At 33.7% G+C, this 22,733-nt stretch overlaps 1 protein-coding gene across 1 annotated transcript in view; it reads right to left on the bottom strand.

Annotated features, from left to right (window-relative positions):
- Window positions 1–12,526: 12,526 nt before the first annotated feature.
- The window catches only part of TNFRSF11B (TNF receptor superfamily member 11b), a 47,099-nt gene continuing 36,892 nt past the window's right edge, over window positions 12,527–22,733 (bottom strand). The window contains exons 3-5 of the mRNA XM_074266559.1: window positions 19,340–19,531; window positions 17,474–17,698; window positions 12,527–13,733 (exon numbers count right to left, since the gene is read on the bottom strand). Of these exons, the coding sequence (XP_074122660.1) occupies window positions 13,345–13,733; window positions 17,474–17,698; window positions 19,340–19,531 (806 nt within the window). The 3' untranslated portion in view covers window positions 12,527–13,344. The remainder of the gene's footprint in view (window positions 13,734–17,473; window positions 17,699–19,339; window positions 19,532–22,733) is intronic.

The following is a 22,733-nucleotide window of genomic DNA, read 5'->3' as shown; positions in this document are numbered from 1 at the left end:
TTAAGTTATCAAATTTATTGGCATATAGTTGGGCAAAATAACTCCTAATTATTGCTCTAGTTTCCTCTTCTTTGGTGGAAAGATATCCCTTTTCATTTTTGAGACTAACAAGTTGATTTTTCTTTTCCCTTTTTCTAGTAAAATTAACTAAGATTTATCTATTTTGTTGGTTTTTTCTTAAAACCAATTCTTAGTTTTATTTATTAATTCAATATGTTTTTACTTTCAATGTTATTAATCTCTCCTTTTATTTTTAGAATTTCAAGTTTGGTATTTGATTGGAGGTTTTTAATTTGTTCTTTTTCTAGCATTTTTAGTTTCAAGCCCAATTCATTGACCTTCTCTCTATTTTATCCAAGTAAGCGTCTAGAGAAATAAAATTTCCTGATTACTTCTTTGGCTACATCTTACAAATTTTGATATGTTGTCTCATTGTCATTCTCTTGGATGAAATTATTAATTATGTCTATGATTTGCTGTTTCAATTACTTTTTGGTCTATTTTCCCCTGGCCTTTTATTGAATGTAATTATTATTGCATTGTGATCTGAAAAAAAAATGCATTTACTATTTCTGCCTTTCTGCATTTGATTTTGAGGTCTTTATGTCCTAAAATATGGTCAATTTTTGTTTTAGATTCCATGAATTGTCGAAAAGAAAGTGTACTCCTTTCTGTTTCCATTCAATTTTCTCCAAAGATCTATCATATCTAACTTTTTTAGTGTTCTATTTACCTCCCGTTTAACTTCTTTCTTACAAAATCAAGAATTTTCTATGGCAGAGTAGAGAAAGTCCTATGGAGATGCAGCCTGGGGAGAAATAAACTTTTCCTCACAACAGAGTGGGATCTTTTTTTACAAAAATCTGTAATCAAAGTCTTAGTAATCACTTGTCAGTTGTATTTTAAAGGAAATGCTTGATCATGCAGGATTTGGACTAGATGGTCTCTGAAATGTTTTGTACCTCTGACATTCTGTGATTCTACAAGTTAGATGAAGCCTCTCTAGCAGAAAGGGCTAGGACTGAAATGTAGGTCTTAAAAACACAGAAATACACTTTTTTTCCCCCTAAATAATCTTATTGAACTCATATTTGTGCTACTTCCTTTTTCCCCATTCCTCTTTCATCTACTCCTCCTTGGATTAATCAGTCGGCCAACACAGAAGTCTTTTATGAGAGAACAAAGCCTTTTTGTATATCCCTGACTATGGTAGATACACAATAGAAGAGTTAAAAGTGAAATAGAATACTCAATCCCCATTTATAGGAGCATGCATTTTTACTAGACTAAAGGCCATACATGAAAGAGGAGGATGTACAAATTGACTCAGATTACAAATCTAATGACTGGAATATATCCTTGTTTGGAGGAGAAGGTGTTCAGCGAAAGAATGATTTTATTTTTGATATGTTAATAAAATAGTTAAGTAGAGATATCCAACCAGAAATTAGAAAGACAGAACTGGAATTCAGAGAAGAGATTAGAGCTTCATATACATATAAACTTTTTAGTTTGTCTACATAGAGATGAAAATAGAAGTGGATAACATCACCAAAGAAGAAGGGAGAGATTAAGGAAGGAAAGGAGTCCAGGATAGAACCTTGAGAAACACCCACTTTTAATAAGTAGGAAATGTATATTAAACTAGCAATATTATAACATGCAGTGGACTAATATCAATCTATGGTGATATTTCCTTCAAGGATGTATATCGATACTGAACTATAACTGTCCATTCTATTTGACTTTTTTGGTATTACCCCCCCCCTATAAATTAATAACAAATCATTAACCCAATGTGCTATGGGTTTTCCTAGAATTATTTTGCTATCCCAAGGATTGAAGTAGAGTGTCATTAATTGGTATTCCTTACGAGAAAATAAGATCATATAATAAATATGTAATCATAAAGTATAAGAAAATAATTGTGAAAGAAGTAAGAAAAGGAAGAGGCTATTGTTGATGGGGATTCATAAAAATTATTATAGAAAAGATATGTTGATGTCTAGGGTAGAACATAAATACAAGTAGAATGAGGGTGGGAAAGTTTGTGGGGAGAGGCACAAGAAAGGACAGAGACTGCACTGATTATTTCAAAGGATATATAGAGGATAGTGGAGGATAGGTAGGGGTGATAACAGTTTATTGAATGCTTTATAAGCCAGGCAAGAAACTTGATGTTGGAGACATTAGGGAGCCATCAAAGCCTTTTGAGCAGGGGGATGACATGATAAAATCTATATTCTCAAGAGATGAAAAAATAATAATTTTCCAGTATTACATTCAGTTTTTCCTCCTCTACTTATACATGTTCAAAGGCTTACTTGGAGTTGACTCATTGGAGAGAGAAGTATCATTATTTTCTTACTAATAAAACTTTTGCAGCTATTTCTATCAACTTTTGAAATGACAACCTGTTTAAATCTTCTCCCTTGCTCAGTGATGAGCTTTCAAGTGAGCTGTTACACACACATATGCATTTACTATTTTCCTTGAATGGGATCTCCAGCTTATAGTAAGGTTGAGTGACTTAGACTTGCCAAAGGTGACAGAAAATTAAAAGCTGAGCCAGGAACAAAATTCACTCTGCTAGCTCCACCAATTTTCTCTTGGCTTCTCCAGGGAGCTAACATAGTCTCTGCTTTCACAACAGGTCATCTTTTGAGAAAGCAGAAGCTATGGCATTGAATCAAATATTTACCTTAGATGATGAAAATATACCTGAGAAAGTGTATGCCATCTGCTCTCTGAGAATACTCACATGTTGCACATGAAATACAGTTGTACTATACTTAATTAAATCTGAAGTGAGAAATATAGGCCATTATCTTCACATCTTCACCAATGCAATTTCATTGCATATTTGTATTTTTGTCTGATCTTTCTTTGACTCTCTTCCATGTTAGCCTGTGGGATCTTCCAAAAAAAGACTTGCAAACATTGGAATATGTATAATACCCCAGAATGTGTTTCCAGAGTGATTCTTCTTTCTTTCTCTCCTCGTTCTTTCCTGGATATGTCAGCTTTCATTTTCTGCAGAATGACATTTCCACCTCCAAAAATGTGGGCTTGGTCATCACAGAATATTTTCCACATATTGAGAAAGAATATAGTGGTCTGTCACACCCTCTTCTTCTCAGTTTCAAATGACTTCACTTTCCTATCCCTGGCCTCAGATGCAAAACGGGGGTTTTAGGAAGAAATACATGCTGCTAGCTTTAGCTAAATTTGCTTCATTTGTGGTCTACATTAAGTCCTACAAGTTACTGGCCTCTCTCTGGGTTGGGCATGCCTAATGGCAAAGCAATATCAAGCTTTATTGGGCATGACAGAACTGATTTCCTCTTGATTAGAGGAAGGCCTTATACAGGCCCCACAAGTAGCAGGTAAAGTTTTCCACTGAGAGTCATTTCTGTCTTTGGTGTAATCAGAATTGAAGGAAAATTGGGGGGAAAAAGATGGCATTAGAGGGAAAACCATTGGCTTCCTGAAGCATTTTATACATGATATAGTCATAGATTTACCTATTTGAAGGGGTCTTCTTTTGAATGAAGAGTCTCTCTTATGACTGCTGGAAAAATCTGGGCCCTTTCTTGTACCCCTACTCCTGGAAAGAGGGAAACAAACTCAATTGTGTTTCACAGAGGCTCTTGAAAAATAGGAAAAATTCCATCTTCCACAATAGCCAGGATTATGCCAGGTCAGAGAAGGCCAGAAATAGGCATTTAAGTGGAAAATATGCTTTCATTTAATAGCTCCTGGTAAAGGGAAAATATGTACTTTCCTTGGCTAAGTAACTAGCATTTTATTTAAAAAGGAATACTAAGACTAAGTAGTTGTATTGAAGGATTGTTATCATTGCAATTGTCTCTTTTCATTCTAATCCATCCACTTAGCTTCCAAAGTGGCTTTGGAAATTTCAGATCTGACCATATCAACAACACACTCTTTAAATTCTACTGGCTCCCTATTGCCTCCAGGATCAAATAAAAACCCTTTGCCATTTAAATCCCTTCCCAAATGAGTTCTTTCCTAGCTATCCAGCCTTTTTACACTTTATCCTCTCCATTATCCAGTTAAGCTGGACTTCCCAATGCTACTTGAAACCTCCATCTATATGATTAGTTGTTCCTCCTACATATAATAATTCTACTTTTTAGCTTTGTTTCTTGGTCCCTGTTTTTCCAATGCCTTTCTTCTGAGGTTACCTCCCATTTACACGAACTATATTTTGCATATTCATAGTTATTTGCATGTTGTCTCTCCACAATAGAATATGGACTTCTTCAGGACAAGAACTATATTTTTGCCTTTCTTTGTATCTCCACCACTTAGAACATAATAGATGACTAATAAATGCTTTTTTTTTTTTTAACTGACTAGGCCATCTAGATATAGAAAACCTATAAATTATAAAAGGTTTGCTTCAGGAGTTCAAAGCTTCTTTTTGACCTTCACACAAATATTCTTCATCATGCTTTCTCCACTCTTGTTTCCTAGATTACCTCATATAATTATACCTTGTTAATATTCCATGAATATTCTTCCACCTCATCACCACCATCATTTACCTGTCCTGTTTATTTTGAACAAGATATATCCATCAAAAGCCATGGTCTAATCATCTGTTCTACCCTACCAATTTTCAGTAATATCTATGAAGTAAAATTTCTTCTCACATCCCATCCCTATGTGACAAAATCTTTTGTTCCTCTTTTTTCTTGGCTAAATTTTGAATAGTTATATACTGACACTTGAGGTCCTGGGTTTTACTAATATTGCTTTGGTTTTGACTTCTCTGAATTTCAGGTGTTACACCCCAAGATATCATCCATGTAATGTAATAACATAAAACTTTTGGAAATGCTTTTCTTACTGGAGTAAGAGCAGCAGTAACATACATTGCACACATAGTGGGGCTGTTTTTCATTCCCTGAGGCAAAAACTGTCCATTCATGTCTTTTATAAGGCTCAGCTAAATTAATGCTGTACTGAAAAGGCAAATCTTTTCATATCCTCCTTATCTAGAGGGATAGAATAGGAACAATCCTTAATGTCTATAACCCAAAGAGGTCATTCTCTAGGCAATTGAGTAGGAGATGGAAGTCCAGGCTGAAGAGTTCCCATAGTTTCTATCTTTTCATTTACTTTTCTCAAATCAGTCAATATCCTCCATTTTCCAGATTTCTTTTTCACAACAAATACAGGTGAATTCCAAGGACTTAGAGAAGGTTGTAAGTTCCCTTGGTCAAGTTGTTCCTGTACTATATTTAATAAGGCCTGAATTTTTTTTACTTGAAAAGGGCTTTATCTACCCACACTGGTGAATCAGTTTTTCATTGAATGGGAACAGGTGAGAGTGCAGGCAGACCTTCAACAGTAGCCCACATAAGTCATCAGCATTCTTATATATCATTAACAAAATCCAACAGTTAGAGTTACAAGAGAAATTCTATTTGAAGTAACTTCTGATAGTATAAAATATTTAGGAATCTATCTGCCAAGGGAAAATGAGAAACTATATGAGCAGAACAATGAAATATTTTCCACACAAATAAAATCAGATCTAACCAATTGGAAAAATGTTAAATGCTCTTGGATAGGGTGAGCAAATATAATAAAGATGACAATATTACTTGAATTAATCTATTTATTTAGTGTTATACCAATCAGACTCCCAAAAAACTATTTTAATGACATAGAAAAAAAACAACAAAGTTATATGGAAAAACAAAAGGTCAAGAATTTCAAGGGAATTAATAAAAAAATCAAATGAAGGTGGACTAGATGTACCAGATCTAAAATTATATTATAAAGCAGCAGTTACCAAAACCATTTGGTATTGGCTAAGAAATAGATTAGTTGATCAGTGGGATAGGTTAGGTTCAAAGAAGAAAACAGTCAATAACTTTAATAATCTAGTGGAAACCCAAAGACCTCAGCTTTTGGAATAAGAACTCACTGTTTGACAAAAATTGCTGGGAAAATTGGAAATTAGTACGGCAGAAACTAGACATTGACCCACACTTAACACCATACACCAAGATAAAGTCAAAATGGGTTCATGACCTAGGAATAAATAATGAGATTATAAATAAATTAGAAGAACATAGGATAGTTTACCTCTCAGACCTGTGGAAGAGGAAGGAATTTATGACCAAAGAAGAACTAGAGATCATTATTGATCACAAAATATAAAATTTTGATTATATCAAATTGAAAAGTTTTTGTACAAACAAAACTAATGCAGACAAGATTAGAAGGGAAGTAATAAACTGGGAAAACATTTTTACAGTTGAAGTTCTGATAAAGGCCTCATTTCCAAAATACATAATGAATTGACTCTAAGAAATTAAGCCATTCTCCAATTGATAAATGGTCAAAGGACATGAACAGACAATTCTCAGATGAAGAAATTGAAACTATTTCTAGCTATATGAAAAGATGCTCCAAGTCATTATTAATCAAAGAAATGCAAATTAAGACAACTCTGAGATACTACTACATACCCATCAGATTGGCTAGAATGACAGGGAAAGATAATGCAGAATGTTAGAGGGGATGTGGGAAAATTGGGACACTGATACATTGTTGGTGAAATTGTGAATACATCCAGCCATTCTGGAGAGCAATTTGGAATTATGCTCAAAGAGTTATCAAACTGTGCATACCCTTTGATCCAGCAGTGTTACTATTGGGCTTATATCCCAAAGAGATTTTAAGGAAGGGAAAGGGACCTGTATGTGCAAAAATGTTTGTGGCAGTCCTCTTTGTGGTAACCAGAAACTGGAAACTTAGTGGATGCCCATTAGTTGGAGAATGGCTGAATAAATTGTGGTATATGAGAACATTATTGTTCTGTAAGAAATGACCAACAGAATGATTTCAGAAAAGCCTGGAGATACTTACATGAACTGATGCTGAATGAAATGAGCAGGACTAAGAGATAATTATATACTTCAACAACAATACTATATAATGATCAATTCTGATGGACGTGGCCTTCTTCAACAATGAGATGAACAAAATCAGTTCCAATAGAGCAGTAATGAATTGAACCAGCTACACCCAGTGAAAAACTCTGGGAGATGACTATGAATCACTACATAGAATTCCCAATCCTTCTATTTTTATCTGCCTGCATTTTTTATTTCAAAATCTGATTATTTTTGTATAGCAAAATAACTGTTTGGACATGTATACATATATTATATTTAACTTATATACATTATATACATTTTATATTATATTACATTTTTATATTTATATTTATATTTTATATATTTTATATTATATTTATATTATTTTATATTTATATTTATATTATATTTTATATTTATTATATTACATTATTATATTTATATTATATTACATTTTATATACATTATATACATTTTTAACATGTATTGGTCAACCTGCCATTTGGCTGAAGGGCTGGGGGGAAGAAGGGGAAAAGTTGGAAAAAAAGGTTTTGCAATAGTCAATGCTGAAAAATTACCCATGTATATATCTTGTATATAAAAATATATAATAAAAAAGATTGTCACTTTATTTACAAAAAAGTTTTAAATTTCCTTAAAACTCTAATTGTATATATCTGCTTTTTCTTGCTTTTCTTCTCCATGTAAATTTTTTTTCTTGCTCACTATCCACACAGAGATCATTTCTTCTTCTTTATCTCAGATTTCTGCTTTTTTTTCTCCTTTTTCCTTTAGGAAGTCTTTATCCTTCCTAACAACGTGGATTATGAAGAGCAATTATTTGATTCCTTCAACTTTTTGTTGGACAAAAATCAGTCTCTACTTATAACACAGATAATAGTCACTCAGCCACAGGAAAAACATCTCACAATTAAAATTACTCAACAGTTTCCCCTGTTCTGTATAATGACTAATATTTCCAGCCTTCTTATTTCTTGATAAATGCCCATGTGTACAGTCCCTAGGTGGGGCACTGAATGTATTATGACTGCATATAATGCAGGGACATTAATTTTCCCAGGCTTAACATTTTTCTTTTGTGATCTCATCAGAAATACGAATGTAAGTGATTCAATTTTCTTTAATTATTGGATCCTAAAATGTTTCTTCCTGTGATCTTTTGTATCACATTCCAGATGGATAAACTGCCAATAAGAGCTAAACTATGAAGTCAACCCACGAGAAAAATGACCCAAGATAAAGTGTTAGCACCTTCTGACAACAATTGACTGTGAAACTTTAGCACAAATTGTTAGGTCCTGAGTTGAATGTGGCTGCTGTTCACAGTTTTATCCTTTGTTGAGTTTGGAGAATTACATGGCCTTGAACATCATAATCACTAAACAAACTATTTTCTAAATTCAATGAGTAGAAATAATAAAAATAAATTCATAAATTAGATTGTCAATCTTTGGTATCACTTATTCTTAATTTTGATGATTTTTAACTTTTAAAAAATATTTTTGCAATTACCAAACCTTTTTTTCCTCCCTCCATGAAAAAAAGAAAGACAAAAGAGCATTGTAGCAATGTTTATGTAGCAAATGTACCAAAATGTTCTTTCTATTTTACAAAAAAACCTATTCTCTTGATATTCTTGACCTTTTGCTGCTCCAGATGAATTTTACAAATGAGCACATCAAGTAAATGTATGTCTCATTTGCTAAATGTAGGTCTCATTTGATGTATTTAGTCCATCAGCACTTTTTGGAACTAAAATGAGGTGAAATTCTTAATCACTGGTCTTCTGCAAATATAATTAGTCATTGTATTGAGCAGAGTTTTAAAGTAATTTTTAAAAATAACATGTATAAAATACTTTCCAGGTACTTTTTCCTCACAGCAACCCTGGAAGACAGATGCTATTATTATCCCTATGTGGGAAAACTGAGACAAAGGTTAAGTGACTTGCTCATGGTCACACAGCTATCTGAGTATTTGAGGCAATATTAAAACTCAGCTCTTCCTAACTCCTGGTCCAGCATTGTGCCATCTAGCTGTAGTTTTTTAACGTATAAAATTTTCATCCTGCATCAGTTTGTATAAATCTTACCAGATTTGTCTCTCTTTGATACTTTCTTATAACACAAAAATGTTCCTTTTCAGTCATATATCATAGTTTACACAGCCATTCCCTAATAGATGGGCATCTTCTTTCTTTTCAGTTAATTGCCAATGTACAAAGAGATGTACAAAGAGAACTTTTTATTTATATAGTTATTTTTGTTTGTTTGTTTATTTATTTATTGTTTCTTTTAGGAATAGACCTGATAGGAGTGTCACTGAATCAATGAGTATGCCCATAGTTTATTCAGATCATCTCCATGTGGTTAGTCCATAACTCTGGAAGCATGCTAAGAAGACAGTCAAAATTGACTTTGTAGGGGACTTTTAATGTTTTTTTTTTTTTTTATCAACAAGACTATGTACTGTGACTTTTAAAGTTGTTTTTCCCTTTCAAAATATTTTTACAAAGTTTCAGGAGATGAGAGTTATTGTTATATTTAAAAATGATTGTTATATAAAAATAAGATATATCAATAAAAATAAAATTAAAACAACAAAACAAAAACACCAAAGTTACACTAAAATGTTTTTTTTCCTCATAAATTTCCTTGGCTTTCTTTAAATGTCACCTAAAAGTGAATATTCTGCAATAAGCTTTCCTGGTCCTCCATAACATTAGTTCCTTTCTTCTGAGATTATACCCAGTTTATCCTGCAAGAATCTTGTTTGTATGTTTTTGTTTAGTTATTTCAGTTATGTCTCATTCTTCATGGCCCTATTTAGGATTTTCTTTTCAAAGATAGTGTAGTAATTTTCCATTTCTTTCTCTAGCTCATTTTACAGATGAGGAAACTGAGACAAGCAGGATTAAGTGACTTGCTCCACTTTCTAGTTACTAAGTGTCTGAGGCCAGATTGTTTTCTCCTCCTTTAAATTCTAAGCACCTCGAAATTAAGGATTGTTTGGTCTTTTTATCCTAACTTTAGAGAGATAATGATAGCTCTACAGTACTCTTTGAATGTTCAATTTAGATAACTAGAAAGAGTTTTGAGTCTGAGCATCACATTTGAAGGAAGGACATTGAGAAGCTGCAGCACCTCTACAAGATGACAAAGAAGATGATGAGAGTTTATTTGAAGGTACCAAAGTTCCTTATCTTATGGAAGAGAGTATCTGTTTAGAACAAGAATTCTTAACCATTTCTGAATCATGGATTCCTTTGATTTACTCTGGTGAATCTATGGAGTTCTCCTCAGAACAATGCTTTTAAATGAAAAAAATAAAGTGCATTGGAGTAAAAAAACCCCCAAATATGATGGAATAAAATTATTAAAATGTTTGTTAAAATGTAAAAACTAAAATTAACAGATTTGGTTTAGGAGGAATACAATAGTCATGTCTATATATTGGAGAAATCATCAGATGAAGGAAGAATAGTCTGGTTATCATTTGTTCCAGCAGCCCAAACTAAAGCCAAAAGGTAAGTGTTACAGGAGGAAAATAAATTACCTTGATATGAGAAGTAATCTTTGTAACAATTAAAGATGTCCAAAATGTAATTGGCTGGCAGGAAAGGTTGTGCTCTCTGTGTGTCTTTGGAGCAGAGGTGGGATGACTAGTTGTCTGGAATATTATAGAGAAGATTCATGTTCTAAGTAAAATTTAGAGAATGTGACCAAAGTAATTTTTTACTCTAATATTATAGGAAAAAAACATGCAGACTTTAAATACTGAATACAAGTCATTGTAAATGTATGTATTCTGAGAAACCAATAGGATAATGGAGAGTGAGGCAACAACTAATTATAGCTCTAATCTCAGTGTTATAGTAGTTTTTTTTCCTCTAATATTTAATTGAATCTGTGATCTCCTGAATTTGGGAGTAATGCAGTAATGCACGCTGAAATTAATACGTGTTTGCCCTTCCATGTTTTTTTCCAAAATTGACCACAGAAGATCTACCCTCCCAAATGAAGTGGAAGCCTTATTTCTACTTCCTGCAATTATGAGATTTCAAGTGGGGTACTCAATCTTTGCAGTTCACCTGTCAGCAATGTTTTTGGCTATAGAGAACTGAGGCATCACTGAAGAAGAAGAAAAGTACTTCATTTTACTGGCACTTCTAGTTTGCTTCTTAGGGTTGTTTTTTTCAACAAACATTGGAAATATTTACCAGAAATTTCTGAAAGAAAAATAGTGTTCATTTTAAGAACTTGGAAAATGGAAATTAAATGTCTCAGTGAAAGACAAAGTATAATTAATATAAATAGAGATATCACTATGTTTTTTTCATTAGGGAGAAATAATGAATGTCAAATATTTTATTAAAAATTTTACAAACTTTCTTCACTTCCATCTCTTGAAATCTGTGGTTTCCTTGAAGATTCAGTTAAGTTCTATCTTCTGCATAAAACCTTTCTTGGTTCTTTCAGCTGATATTGATCAGAAATACTAGAATATATTAGAGAGTAAGGTGTAAGAAAACTAGAGAGGTAAAAGGATCCTAGTTTATAAAAGACTTTAAATGCCAAATAGAGCATTTTGTATTTGCTCTTGGAAGCAATAGGAAGTCACTGAAGTTTATTGAATAAGAGAGCAAGATGATTGTACATTCATATTAGGAAAATCACTTATTGACCAAATGGAATATAAAATAAGTGAGATGGAAGAGTAGAACTTGGACATTTGCTCAGGTGAAACTAAATCTTTTGCTAGAGCTGTTGAATGAATAATTTTTTAAAAAAGTTTATTGGATTGATTTTTCCAGTCCTCTTATTTCCTTTGATAGAGCTGCTCAAGAAGGAATATTAAAGAGACTAGCTAATCAGCTCCAGAAATTGAGAACTGACACAATCCTTTCCAATTTAATTGAGCATGGTAAATCTAATGCAATATGATACAGTCAGAAAGTCATTGTGTAATTGGACATAGGTTTGATTTGTAAGTTTATCATTTGTTAGTTATTCAACCTTTAGGGACTTCTTTTTGGAAACTTAGTTTCATTGTGTGTGTGTGTGTGTGTGTGTGTGTGTGTGTGTGTGTGGTTTGCATGGGGAAAAAAGGGAATTTTGATCTGATGTTCTCTAAGGTTCTTTCTGGTTGATCATTTTGTCATTTACTTTGATGTAATAAAAGTTCAAAGAAGAAACAGAAAAATAAGCAAGGAAAGAATACACTGCTAGTTGAGATCTTCTCCATCGGCTCATGAACCTCAAAATTTAATTTCTATCCTGGCTTCTATATCAAGTACTAATGTATCTGCTACTCCTGCCCTTCCAAGCTCTGAGAATTTCGATCTCATCTTTGCTTGTTTTTGTGAGTAAAATTGTTTGCTATTTCCCAATATTTGTGGATCCCTTGAAATAGCTGTATCTTCTATAATTTGCTGAAATTACAGATTATTATAAGTACTTTGATCAATCTGGATCCTGGGCTCTTAAACAGTGGAAGATGAAATATGGTGCATGGGGAAAGTAGAGGGAGCACAAATCCCAAATTGTCCTTTTTAGGCAGAAACAAAAAAGTGAAACATTGAAAAGTCCACTGAAAAAAATTTAATGCAAGATTTATAAAGAAAAATCATAAAATCTTTTAAATAAGATACATTCACTTTCTCAGAGCAGATAATTTACATATCACACATTTTTCCCACATTAAAAACTCAGCTAAATTATACATTTTTCCTACACATAGATATTATAGCTTATACAGTGAAAATTACATTATAAACAACACTCCATTGAGAGAGAATGGCAGGACCTATTAGGAAATGCTACATAGTCTTCATTGAAAAAAATATATACTTTATCACTTTCATTTGTCATAATAATAAACAGAATATAAATTTCTCTTTCTAAAATTAAGTCTTATACAATTCCGATTTAAGATGATAAATATGTACAAACCTCCTATCTGAATGAATATAAATAGCGAATACTGTATTAGTGTTATCAGCACATTTGGATCTTTTATATATAATGGCCTTTGGATAAAAGCATCCAAGACTGCTGAAAACTCCAAGTTCTCCCAGTTAGACATTCTCACACATAGTAAGGCATGATGAAGTAAAAACATTTTCTTTCTGTCTTATTGTTTCCAGTTGAGTTACTTCTAGTAGTAAAGGGGAAAACAGAGTTGGTAAGTTGGGGTGCATTGAACTTAGGGGGTATTCTGTCTCTTGCACATTATCAGGTTAGTCATTTATTCACCAGTTGGTCACATCTTGGCTCAACACAAGAGAATGCATCCCCAACCACCCATCCAGAGGTGCCTCACTGAAGAGAAAGAGGAAAAGTTTTACTCACACATTCCATCATCTCATTGTATACATGAACTCTACCCCAAAGGTCATGGCTGGTTATAAGCAGCTTATTTTACCTGACTGGACTTGGTTCCCTATCATTTCTAGAAATAACTTTTGGTATAATCTGTACATTGTAAAACTATGCAGAAACTTGACTGTCTTCCTTAGACTCTGAAGGATTGCTTTGGGGAAATGGTACGTTTTTAAGTGTTTCAGTCCATGTGCCAAACCCTTCAGAGTATCTTGATCACCATTTTTTATTCTCCATAAACTAAGCAACTTTAGAATCTGATCAGTCGATTTGCATAACTTCATAGTTTTTTCAACATCTTCCATTGCCACTTTCTTCCCTGGTAAGCTTTCCACCAGACTACGGAGATGCTCCAAGGTGAGGTTCCAGTGCCCAATATGTTTCACCACACTGTTTTCACAGAGGTCAATGTCTGTGAATTAGAAATTAGAAATAAAAAAGAGATGCTATTATGATTTACATTCTCTTATTCATTTCTTAAGCCAATATGTGATGGTTTTGTTCTAAGGATAACCCTTCTCTTCTTGTCATAAGTGGATAAAATACAATATTATAAAAATAATAATATATTATGCTATATTAATTATCATTTATATTACACTAATGTAATATAAAGTATAAAAATTTAAAATAATATACAAATAATGTATAATAGTTGTAATTAATAAATAACAGATAAAAAATTAAATAATGAAATGATTCAAATATGAAATATAAATATTAATACAAAAATAATAGTAATTGAGAGAAGTCAGTACTTTAGTCTGAAAAGAACAGTGGAATTGTCTGATAGTCAAAACAATAGTTACTTATATTATTTAAGATTATTTGAATGTTTGGTGTTTAGGGTAGGAGGTGGGAAGGAGAGAGTTATATTATTTCTATAACATCATCAATGATTTAATAATATCACAATCTATAGAACACAATTATGAAAAACAAAACAGTTCTGAAAACCAATAGGACCCAAAGGCAGGAGTGACATCATCACCGGGTATAAATTTGATGGATTTAGCCAAGGCAAAAAACAATGACAATATTGATCAGTGAGTAGTGTAATGCTCAAGAGTAGTCAAGTAACACTTTTCTAGTCTTCTTGATAACTTATTGGAGGACTTTAAAGTCCTCAGGAATCATTGGATTCTCTGAGGCATCATAAGACTATTGTGGGACTTCAAAACCTATAGGGATCATTGGATTCCCTAACATATAAAAAGACTGATGTGGGACTTCAAAAACTTGTGGGGATCATTGGATTCCATAGCATGTGAAGCAATGGACAATAGATTGGTTTTGGACTACCTCTTGGTTGCTGAAGAAGGCGTATGCGCGACTGATATTTGCATATCCTTATGGACTTATGGAAATCTTTTACAAAACCGTGTTGATTTATATTGTTTGTTATATCACTACTTGCATGTACAATTCCTGTTTGTGACACCACAATGAGTCTGCACTGACGGTGGGGAGAGTCATCACTAATAGCCTCTGAGTTATTGTTATATGCTTGTGTAATAACTCCCATGCTGATGGGTTTGTCCATACTTGTCTCTAATAAGGCCCTTCAACCCAGAAACCCGCTAGCAATCCCCACTTCTATTTGGTGCTTTTCATCTCCCCTCCTGAGAAGTCAGGAGGGGTGTGATCACCTCCTTTTTGGGGTTCTCACCTCCCTGAAAAGTCAAGGATGGAGCGACCACTTGTGGTCTAAAACAAAAGAAAGTGGGAGATGTAAAGGGCTAGAACTGAGCAATGCACTTGGATAATGAAGCACATGAGACTAATTGCCAATTGGACAGTTCCCTATTAACTTGTTTGAAGGCTGACCCTCCCCAGCTGTTCTGTGCTGGTTTGATTGGTGGGACAAAGAGGAGGAAGTGACGTGTGTGTGGGAGGAGTAGGAGGAGGAAGAGGAATTGAGACGCAGACATTGGGGGCAGTTTCTCCTGGCATTTGAGGGAGGAAGGTGTGTGGAGAGATTGCTAGATTTACTGTAAAAGATCAAGAATAAAGACGTTTAGTGATCCTGACTCCGGCTGATTTCTGGGAAGACAAGAGTTCCAGCACCAGCCCTGAAATCAGGAGGAACTGAATTAAAATCTGGACTCAGATACTTAACATTTTCTAAACCTAGGCAAGTCACTTAACCCCAATAGCCTCAGCAAAAATAAAAGGTAATTTCAGAATGGATGCCCAATATCTGCTGGCCCAGAACCTCTGAGCTCCTTTTTTATCTATATTTACCAAGTCCTAGAATTCACTTTGGATGCAATTTGACTTCTCTATTTTAAAAAAAGATTGGGGGATTGTTTTGGGGTTTTCCTAGCATGAGCAAAGGGAAAAAATTTCTCTATAACTATTTTTAAATCCCTTATGCTGTTCATGAATATCTAATTTCAAAAGAACATCATAGAATTGTCAATTGATAGTCAAAGAATATGAACAATTTTCAAATGAAAAAATTGAAGCCATCTATAATCACATGAAAAAATTATCTAAATCAAAATCTAAATCTAAATCTAAATATTGATTTGAAAAATGCAAATAACAACTTTGAAGTACCACCTCACACCACTCTGATTGGCTAAGATGATAGGAAAAGATAATGATAAATGTTGGAGGGGATGTGGGAAAACTGAGACAATGATGCAAAGTTGGTAGAGTTGTGAAATGACCCATCCATTTTAGAGTGCAATTTATAATAAAACCAAAGAGCTATCAAACTGTACAAATCCTTTGATTTAGGAATGATTCTATTGGGTCTATATCTCAAGGAAATCATAAAAGAGGGAAAAGGATCTACATGTGCAAAAATATTTGTAGCAGTTTTTTTTGAGGTAGCAAAGAACTGGAAAATGAATAGATGCCTATCAGTTGAAGAATGATTGAATAAGTCATGATATATGAAAGTAATGGAATATTATTGTTCTATAAAAAATGATGAAAATTTGATTTTAGAAAGGCCTAGAAAGATTTACATGAACTGATGCTAAGTAAAACAAGCAGAACCAGGAATATGTTGTACATAATAATAGCAAAATTGTGCCATGATCAAATATCAAAGACTTTGTTCTTCTCAGCTGTTCAGTTATGCAAGGCAATCCCAATAAACCTTGGATGGAAAATGCCATCTGCATTCAGAGAGAAAACTACGGAGACTGAATATAAATCAGCACATGCAATGTTCACTTTTTTCTTTTTCTTTTTTCCCTTGTGGTTTTCCCCTTTTGTTCTGCTTTTTCTTTAACAACATGATTCATAAGAAATATATATATTTTTAAATGAATGTACATGTATGACCAGAAAATAAATAAATAAAGCAAACTCTTCAGCAACAATAACAACAAAAAGAATCATCAATTATATCCATTCATTTTACAGATAAAAAAAATTGAAGCCCAGAGATACTAAGTGACTTGCCTAGGATCATACAGATACTTTGTATATGACAAGGGACTTCAACCTAAGCAGTCTTTATGTAATATCTCTACCATATATCCACTATATCATATTGTCTCCAACAGTTCTTGCTTTCAATTCCAACAAATTCCAACCATGGTACTAGGCTATGAGTGCCAGATAATAGAATCATAATTTCAGATGTTGTCCCATTAATTCTTACAACATAAATTCTTAAAATTATGTCTTGAAAAACAGATTTCATTATGAGGATTACTGAGACTATTCTTGTAAACTTTGCTTGATAAATGTGAAGTATTTTAACAAATACATTTAACATTTGTCCTTGAGTAAAGTGGAAATGGAGGCTCATAGTGATTACATGACTTTTCTTTGCTATTCAAATTAAAAAGCTAGTAATAAGTCACATTCCAGAGTTTGAGAGGTAGGCCCTGCAATCTATTTGGACCTTACCAGACTTTGAGAGTTGGATATGGCTTTTTTGTATATTGTATTTGGCTTCTAAAAGAAACAAAAGGAAAAAGAGTTGATCTGCTTACTTTTGGGAGAAATAGTATCTTATATTACATTATTACAATATTACATATTAACCACATTATTTGGAATTGAGAAAGGATTTTAGATGAAGGAATATTATTTCTTTACTACTCAACAGGGAAGATGATTATTTCTCATTTCTCAATGAAAATTATCTTGGATACATGCCTGGGTATTGATTTGGAATTATCATACCTTGAATAATTTTCTTGACCATATCTTGATCTTTATTTTGATGTTTCCATAATTTGAGCAGCTGGAAGGTTTGCTCTTGAGAGCTGTGTCGTCGTTTTATCCTTTCTATGGTTTCTGCATTTACCTTGGTACCAGGCAAACTGTCCACCAGGACACTGAGCCAATTAGGGGTAAACTTTGTAGGAACAGCAAACCTGAAGAATGCCTCTTCACATAGGGTGACATCTAAGTGAATAAAAGAAGAAAATTAGTGTAACAATTATTTTAGACTCTTTGGTTCTTGAGAAACAACTGAATTCTAGAAACTTTAGTTTCCTATGACAGATTGTATCAAAATTCAATTGTACACAACCATTATTTTAGCTGAAATTCCTTATTTAATGTTACATTGGTTAGAAGAACCAGTAGAAGTAGTAGAACATAAAAGCTCCTTGACAGAACATTCTGTTTCACTTGTGTCCTTAAACTGAGTGGGCACTTAATTGTTTGGTAAGGTAAATTAAATTTCCAAGTTTTCTAAGGCACTTCATATTTTTCTTAGTTAATTTCGAAGAATTTCAAAGAATAATGATAATATCAACATGACTAAATCTTTGCCTCAAACTATTTCTCTAATTTGATTTAAATAACTAAATTCAATTAATGCTTATCTAGTATCCACAGGGCAAAAAATACATACACAGTTACAATGTGACTTAGAACAAGCATATCAATATACTACATGATCTATATGCAGAAATACATGTCATTTAGAGGACAAGTAGAAGGACTGAATAGGATCCTACATTCTATTTCTCTGTAAACTACTCATTTTCAGTTTTTTGAAAGAGCTGAGTTTTAGAGGGAACATGTGACAACATCTGACAGATTGTGGTTATGGTCTTACTAAATGTGGTGCCAAAAGTCTGAGGTAATCCTTGGGGAAAAAAATTATGTGAGAACACGTTAAAAGTCAAGTAGGAACATAAAACTCACAGATTCAAAATTAATTCATATATGGAGTAAGATCAAGGAATAACCAATTACCCATTTATTCTATTGATATTCAATGTTAAGGGATGAAGAACAAGTCTCCCAGCATACAGAATAGACTGTCATGCAGAATTTTGGGGGCTACATGAACATGATTTGAACAGAATGAGAAAGTGTGGATGCATCATGGTCTGCCCCTCCCATCATGAATGAGATAACATAACCATCAAAAATTGAAGTCTATCTGATTTCGATTGAGTAAAATATTTGGAAAAAATTGAAGATTTTGGGATTTAAGTATTAAGGATATATGAGCCTCTTTAGGCTATGACAAACTATTATGAATTATAATTTTTTCATTAGCTGACCTCATTTCATCTGTTATCATCTAATTTATCAATAATATGCATATTAATTGAATGTGATATCATCTATCTTTAAAAATATTCCATTGTTTAATTTTTTTTCCTTTTTTGAACTGCCCATTCTATATCTTTCTTACTTCCTTGCTTCCCAACATATTTCCTTCCCTCCCTACCATCAAATGAATGATACCTGATTATAAGGCACAAATGGAAAAGAAGATCGCATAGGAGCAAATGAAGGTGGAAACGAATGTGTCAATTAGGCCATAGGAATGCATGAGATAATAGTAATTTTTAAAATTTTCTTCTTAAATTGGAGATGTGGACATAAAAGATCAGAACCATAGAAACAATATTGAGGAATGGCTATTGAATAACCTGAGTTAGGGAGGTTCTAAATGATATTGAATGAGTCATGGAAAATCATAGTAGATGAAGACAAATGACTCAATAGGAAGAGATTTTAGGGCAAACCTTATCATGCAAGATACTGTCATTCTACCAGAAAAGGTTTTTGGAACATAATTACCTATTCCACATTTTGGAGTCGCTTCTGTGTTTCCAATACAGAGATTGTCATGAGTTGCATTTCCTTTTGATGCCATTTGGAGACCAAGGGCACTGCAATTTGTGTGTTTCCTGCATGCTGCTTTAGAGGAAGTCTCATTTGAGAAAAATCCATCTGGGCACCTTTTGCAAATGGTATTTCGCTCTGGGGTTCCTTCAGGAAAGATAACAGCCATTTTAGCACTTCAAAATCAAAGACTCTCACAGCAGGCATGGCATTAGTACAGTTTTGAAAAACCCCTAAAAAGTCCTCTGGTAAATCCTTCCCACTGCTATATACCACATTATCCTTTAGATTGACTTTCTATGTTCACTTATACCACAAACTGGTCAGGAAAGAATAGATGTCAACTGAATCCTTTAAACAATTGTTCTTGAAAAATCATGGACATGTTTCACCATTCCTAAGAATTAGTGTAATCTAAATGTCATGTCTTTAAATTCTTCCCAGACCCTAGTTATGTTTTCTTTTGCCTGGAACATCAGCATATACACTGGCTAATAAATGTGCTAACCTCAGGAAGTAAAAATTTACACTACATTAAAGTGATGAGCAAAGGAAGGGAAATGGAGTTTCCTCCAAAATGCAAACCTGCCATTGAACAATATAATAGATGTTCAATGATATCCTATTTTGCTTTAGCTGTTGTGTTCATGACAACAGTCATTATAACTTAGAGGAAGTATGATTATATGAGCATTTCACTGCACTGTAGGAAGATTTGATATGTTTGGAGAAAATATTAATAGGAAGAACTTGAAACAACCAACAAATAAAGATGCTATTAAAATAAATAATGTCAATACTCTCTTTTATGCATGGATATGTTACACATTGCACAATATATTTGAATATGAAAATATCTCCATCTAGTGTGGATTAGCAGTATATAAACTATATTTTGCAATAAGAGATCATTGAAATACATCAATAGCAACATGCGATACAATAATAACTTCTAGAAATATGTGAATGGGGAGAATTGTGTGATTGTCTTCCCAGTTAGAGACAGCTAGATGACACTGTATAGAGAGATGACAGAAGTGTCTGGAAGAGCTGGGTTCCAATATTGGCAGTGATACCTATCAGCTTTGTGATTTTTGGGAAAGTGACTTAAGTTATCTGTGTTCCTCAGATAACTCTCTAGGAATAAACTACTGGGTTATAGATTGTTAGTTCAGAGTCATTGGTGGGATTAGTGTGGTAGAAAGAGCTTCCACAGAGGAATTACATCATTTTTATACTATCTGTGAATAAATCTAAGTAATTGACACTCTTTCCTACCTCCTGTAAGAAATAAAAAGCATAATTCTTAGCATCACCATGTTAGGATTACTAAGTGAGAACTGAGGTTGTCTGGATAGTGACAAGGTGAATACGACTCGTTGGCACCCATCTGATTCCTTCTCCTGCTGAAGAAATACAAGCAAACCCTCTCCCCCAGGCAGCTAACCTATCTGGTCCCTTCCATTCACCACTTTCTGGATCTCTCCACATCACCTGGCGATTATCTAAGGACAGTGGAGATGCTCTCACTGGACACTGCCCTTCTGGTGGGTTATAAAACCTGTCTGCTGGAGCCAGTGCATCTTTGTCAAAAATTAGAAAATTAATGGTATAGAGAACTAAATTTAGAAGTTCCCTAGGGCTACCTGTGGCTATTCACCTTGTCACTATCCAGACAACCTCAGTTCTCACTTAGTAATCCTAACATCACCAGAATGTGCAGAAATAGGCCTGCAATACATTTGGAGGAGACCACAATTCTGGTATAAGAAATTCCATGTGGCTTGAAGTGTAGTAGGGTCAGGAGAAGAAAACAAGGTGCAAAAGCATTTCATTAAAAGGGGGGTAGGAGTTGGGGGGAATTGATGTTTTGGAAACTGGCATCCCATATCCTTCCTTCTGCTTATCTTGGAAAACATTTTCCAGTTGAGAGGATAGCCTGTGTGTTCAGGAAAAAGGGGAGGGATGGAGAGGGAGACAGAAGTAAATGAGGCCTTCTGTAGCGGGACCGAGTAGAATGGCTACCTTTGTTCTGAGAATTCTGACCTGACATTTCTCTTTGCAAACATGGTTTCATGCTTCTTTCAAGTGCACAAACTTCATTATTCTGTATATTTCTTCATTGAAATTTAAAATGTTCATTTCTGCTGCAATCTAGATGAAGTTATTTGTAATAATTCTATGTTCAAAACAAGATGGAGAAAATTGGGTCAGTACAATTCCTCCATCAAGTGGTCCCAAAAAAAACTCATTTTAGAGCTCTCATTAGAGAGAGAGAGAAGCAGAAACACAGAAATAGAGACAGAAAACAAAAGATATAATCAGAGAAAGTGACAGAGAGATAGAAAGAGAAAGAGAGCGCAAGAGAGAGAGCGAGAGAGAGAGAGAGAGCGAGAAAGAGAGAGAGAGAGAGAGAGAGAGAGAGAGAGAGAGAGAAAGAGAGAGAGAGAGAGGGGGGGGGAATAACAGAGAGACAGATAGAGAGACTGAGAGGGATGAAGGGAAAGGGAGAGATGATGATAATGACGATGGTGATGAAGTAATAACATGAATGTTGAAAAAAAGAAGATTCTTTTTCAGGGATGAGTTGAACTATGTAATGAATGAGGTGGTACCTTCCACCTTTGAAATTCTGTGATTCTATGCAAGTCATTCCCCAATTGACAAATGATCAAAATATATGAACTGACAATTTTCAGATAAGGTAATTAAAGCCATTTATAATCATATGAAAAAAATTTCTAAATCACTATTGATCACAGAAATCCAAATTAAAATAACTCTGAAGTACCATCTCACAACAATCAAGATGGCAGGAAAATATAATGCTAAATGTTGAAGGGGATGTGAAAAAACTGGGACACTGATGCATTGTTGGTGGAGTTATGACCTGATCCAGTCATTCTGGAAAGCAATTTATAAAACTGTGATATCTTTTAATCTAATAGTGTCATAGGATCCCTATCCCAAAAAAAGATCATAAAAGAGGGGAAAGGACTCACATATGCAAAAATGTTTGTAGCATTTACACCCAGAGAGAAGACTGTGGGATCTGAGTGTGGTTCATATCACAGCATTTTCACTTTTTGTTATTATTTGCTTGGATTTTATTCTCTTTCTCATTTTTTCCTATTTGATTTGATTTTTTTGTGTAGCAAGATAACTGTATAAAAAGTATGCACATATTGAATTTAACATATATTTCTCCATGTTTAACATAATACTTTCCATCTAGGGGAGGGGTGGGGGAATTGGAGCACAAGGTTTTGCAAGGATTAATGTTGAAAAATTATTCGTGCATACATTTTGAAAATAAAATGCTGTAAAAACTAAGATAAAATAAAATGTT

The sequence above is a fragment of the Sminthopsis crassicaudata genome, chromosome 1 (genome assembly GCF_048593235.1).
Source record: "Sminthopsis crassicaudata isolate SCR6 chromosome 1, ASM4859323v1, whole genome shotgun sequence".
NCBI lineage: Eukaryota > Metazoa > Chordata > Mammalia > Dasyuromorphia > Dasyuridae > Sminthopsis > Sminthopsis crassicaudata.
Note: the sequence above shows the minus strand (reverse complement) of the source record. Positions and strands in the feature narration are given on the sequence as shown.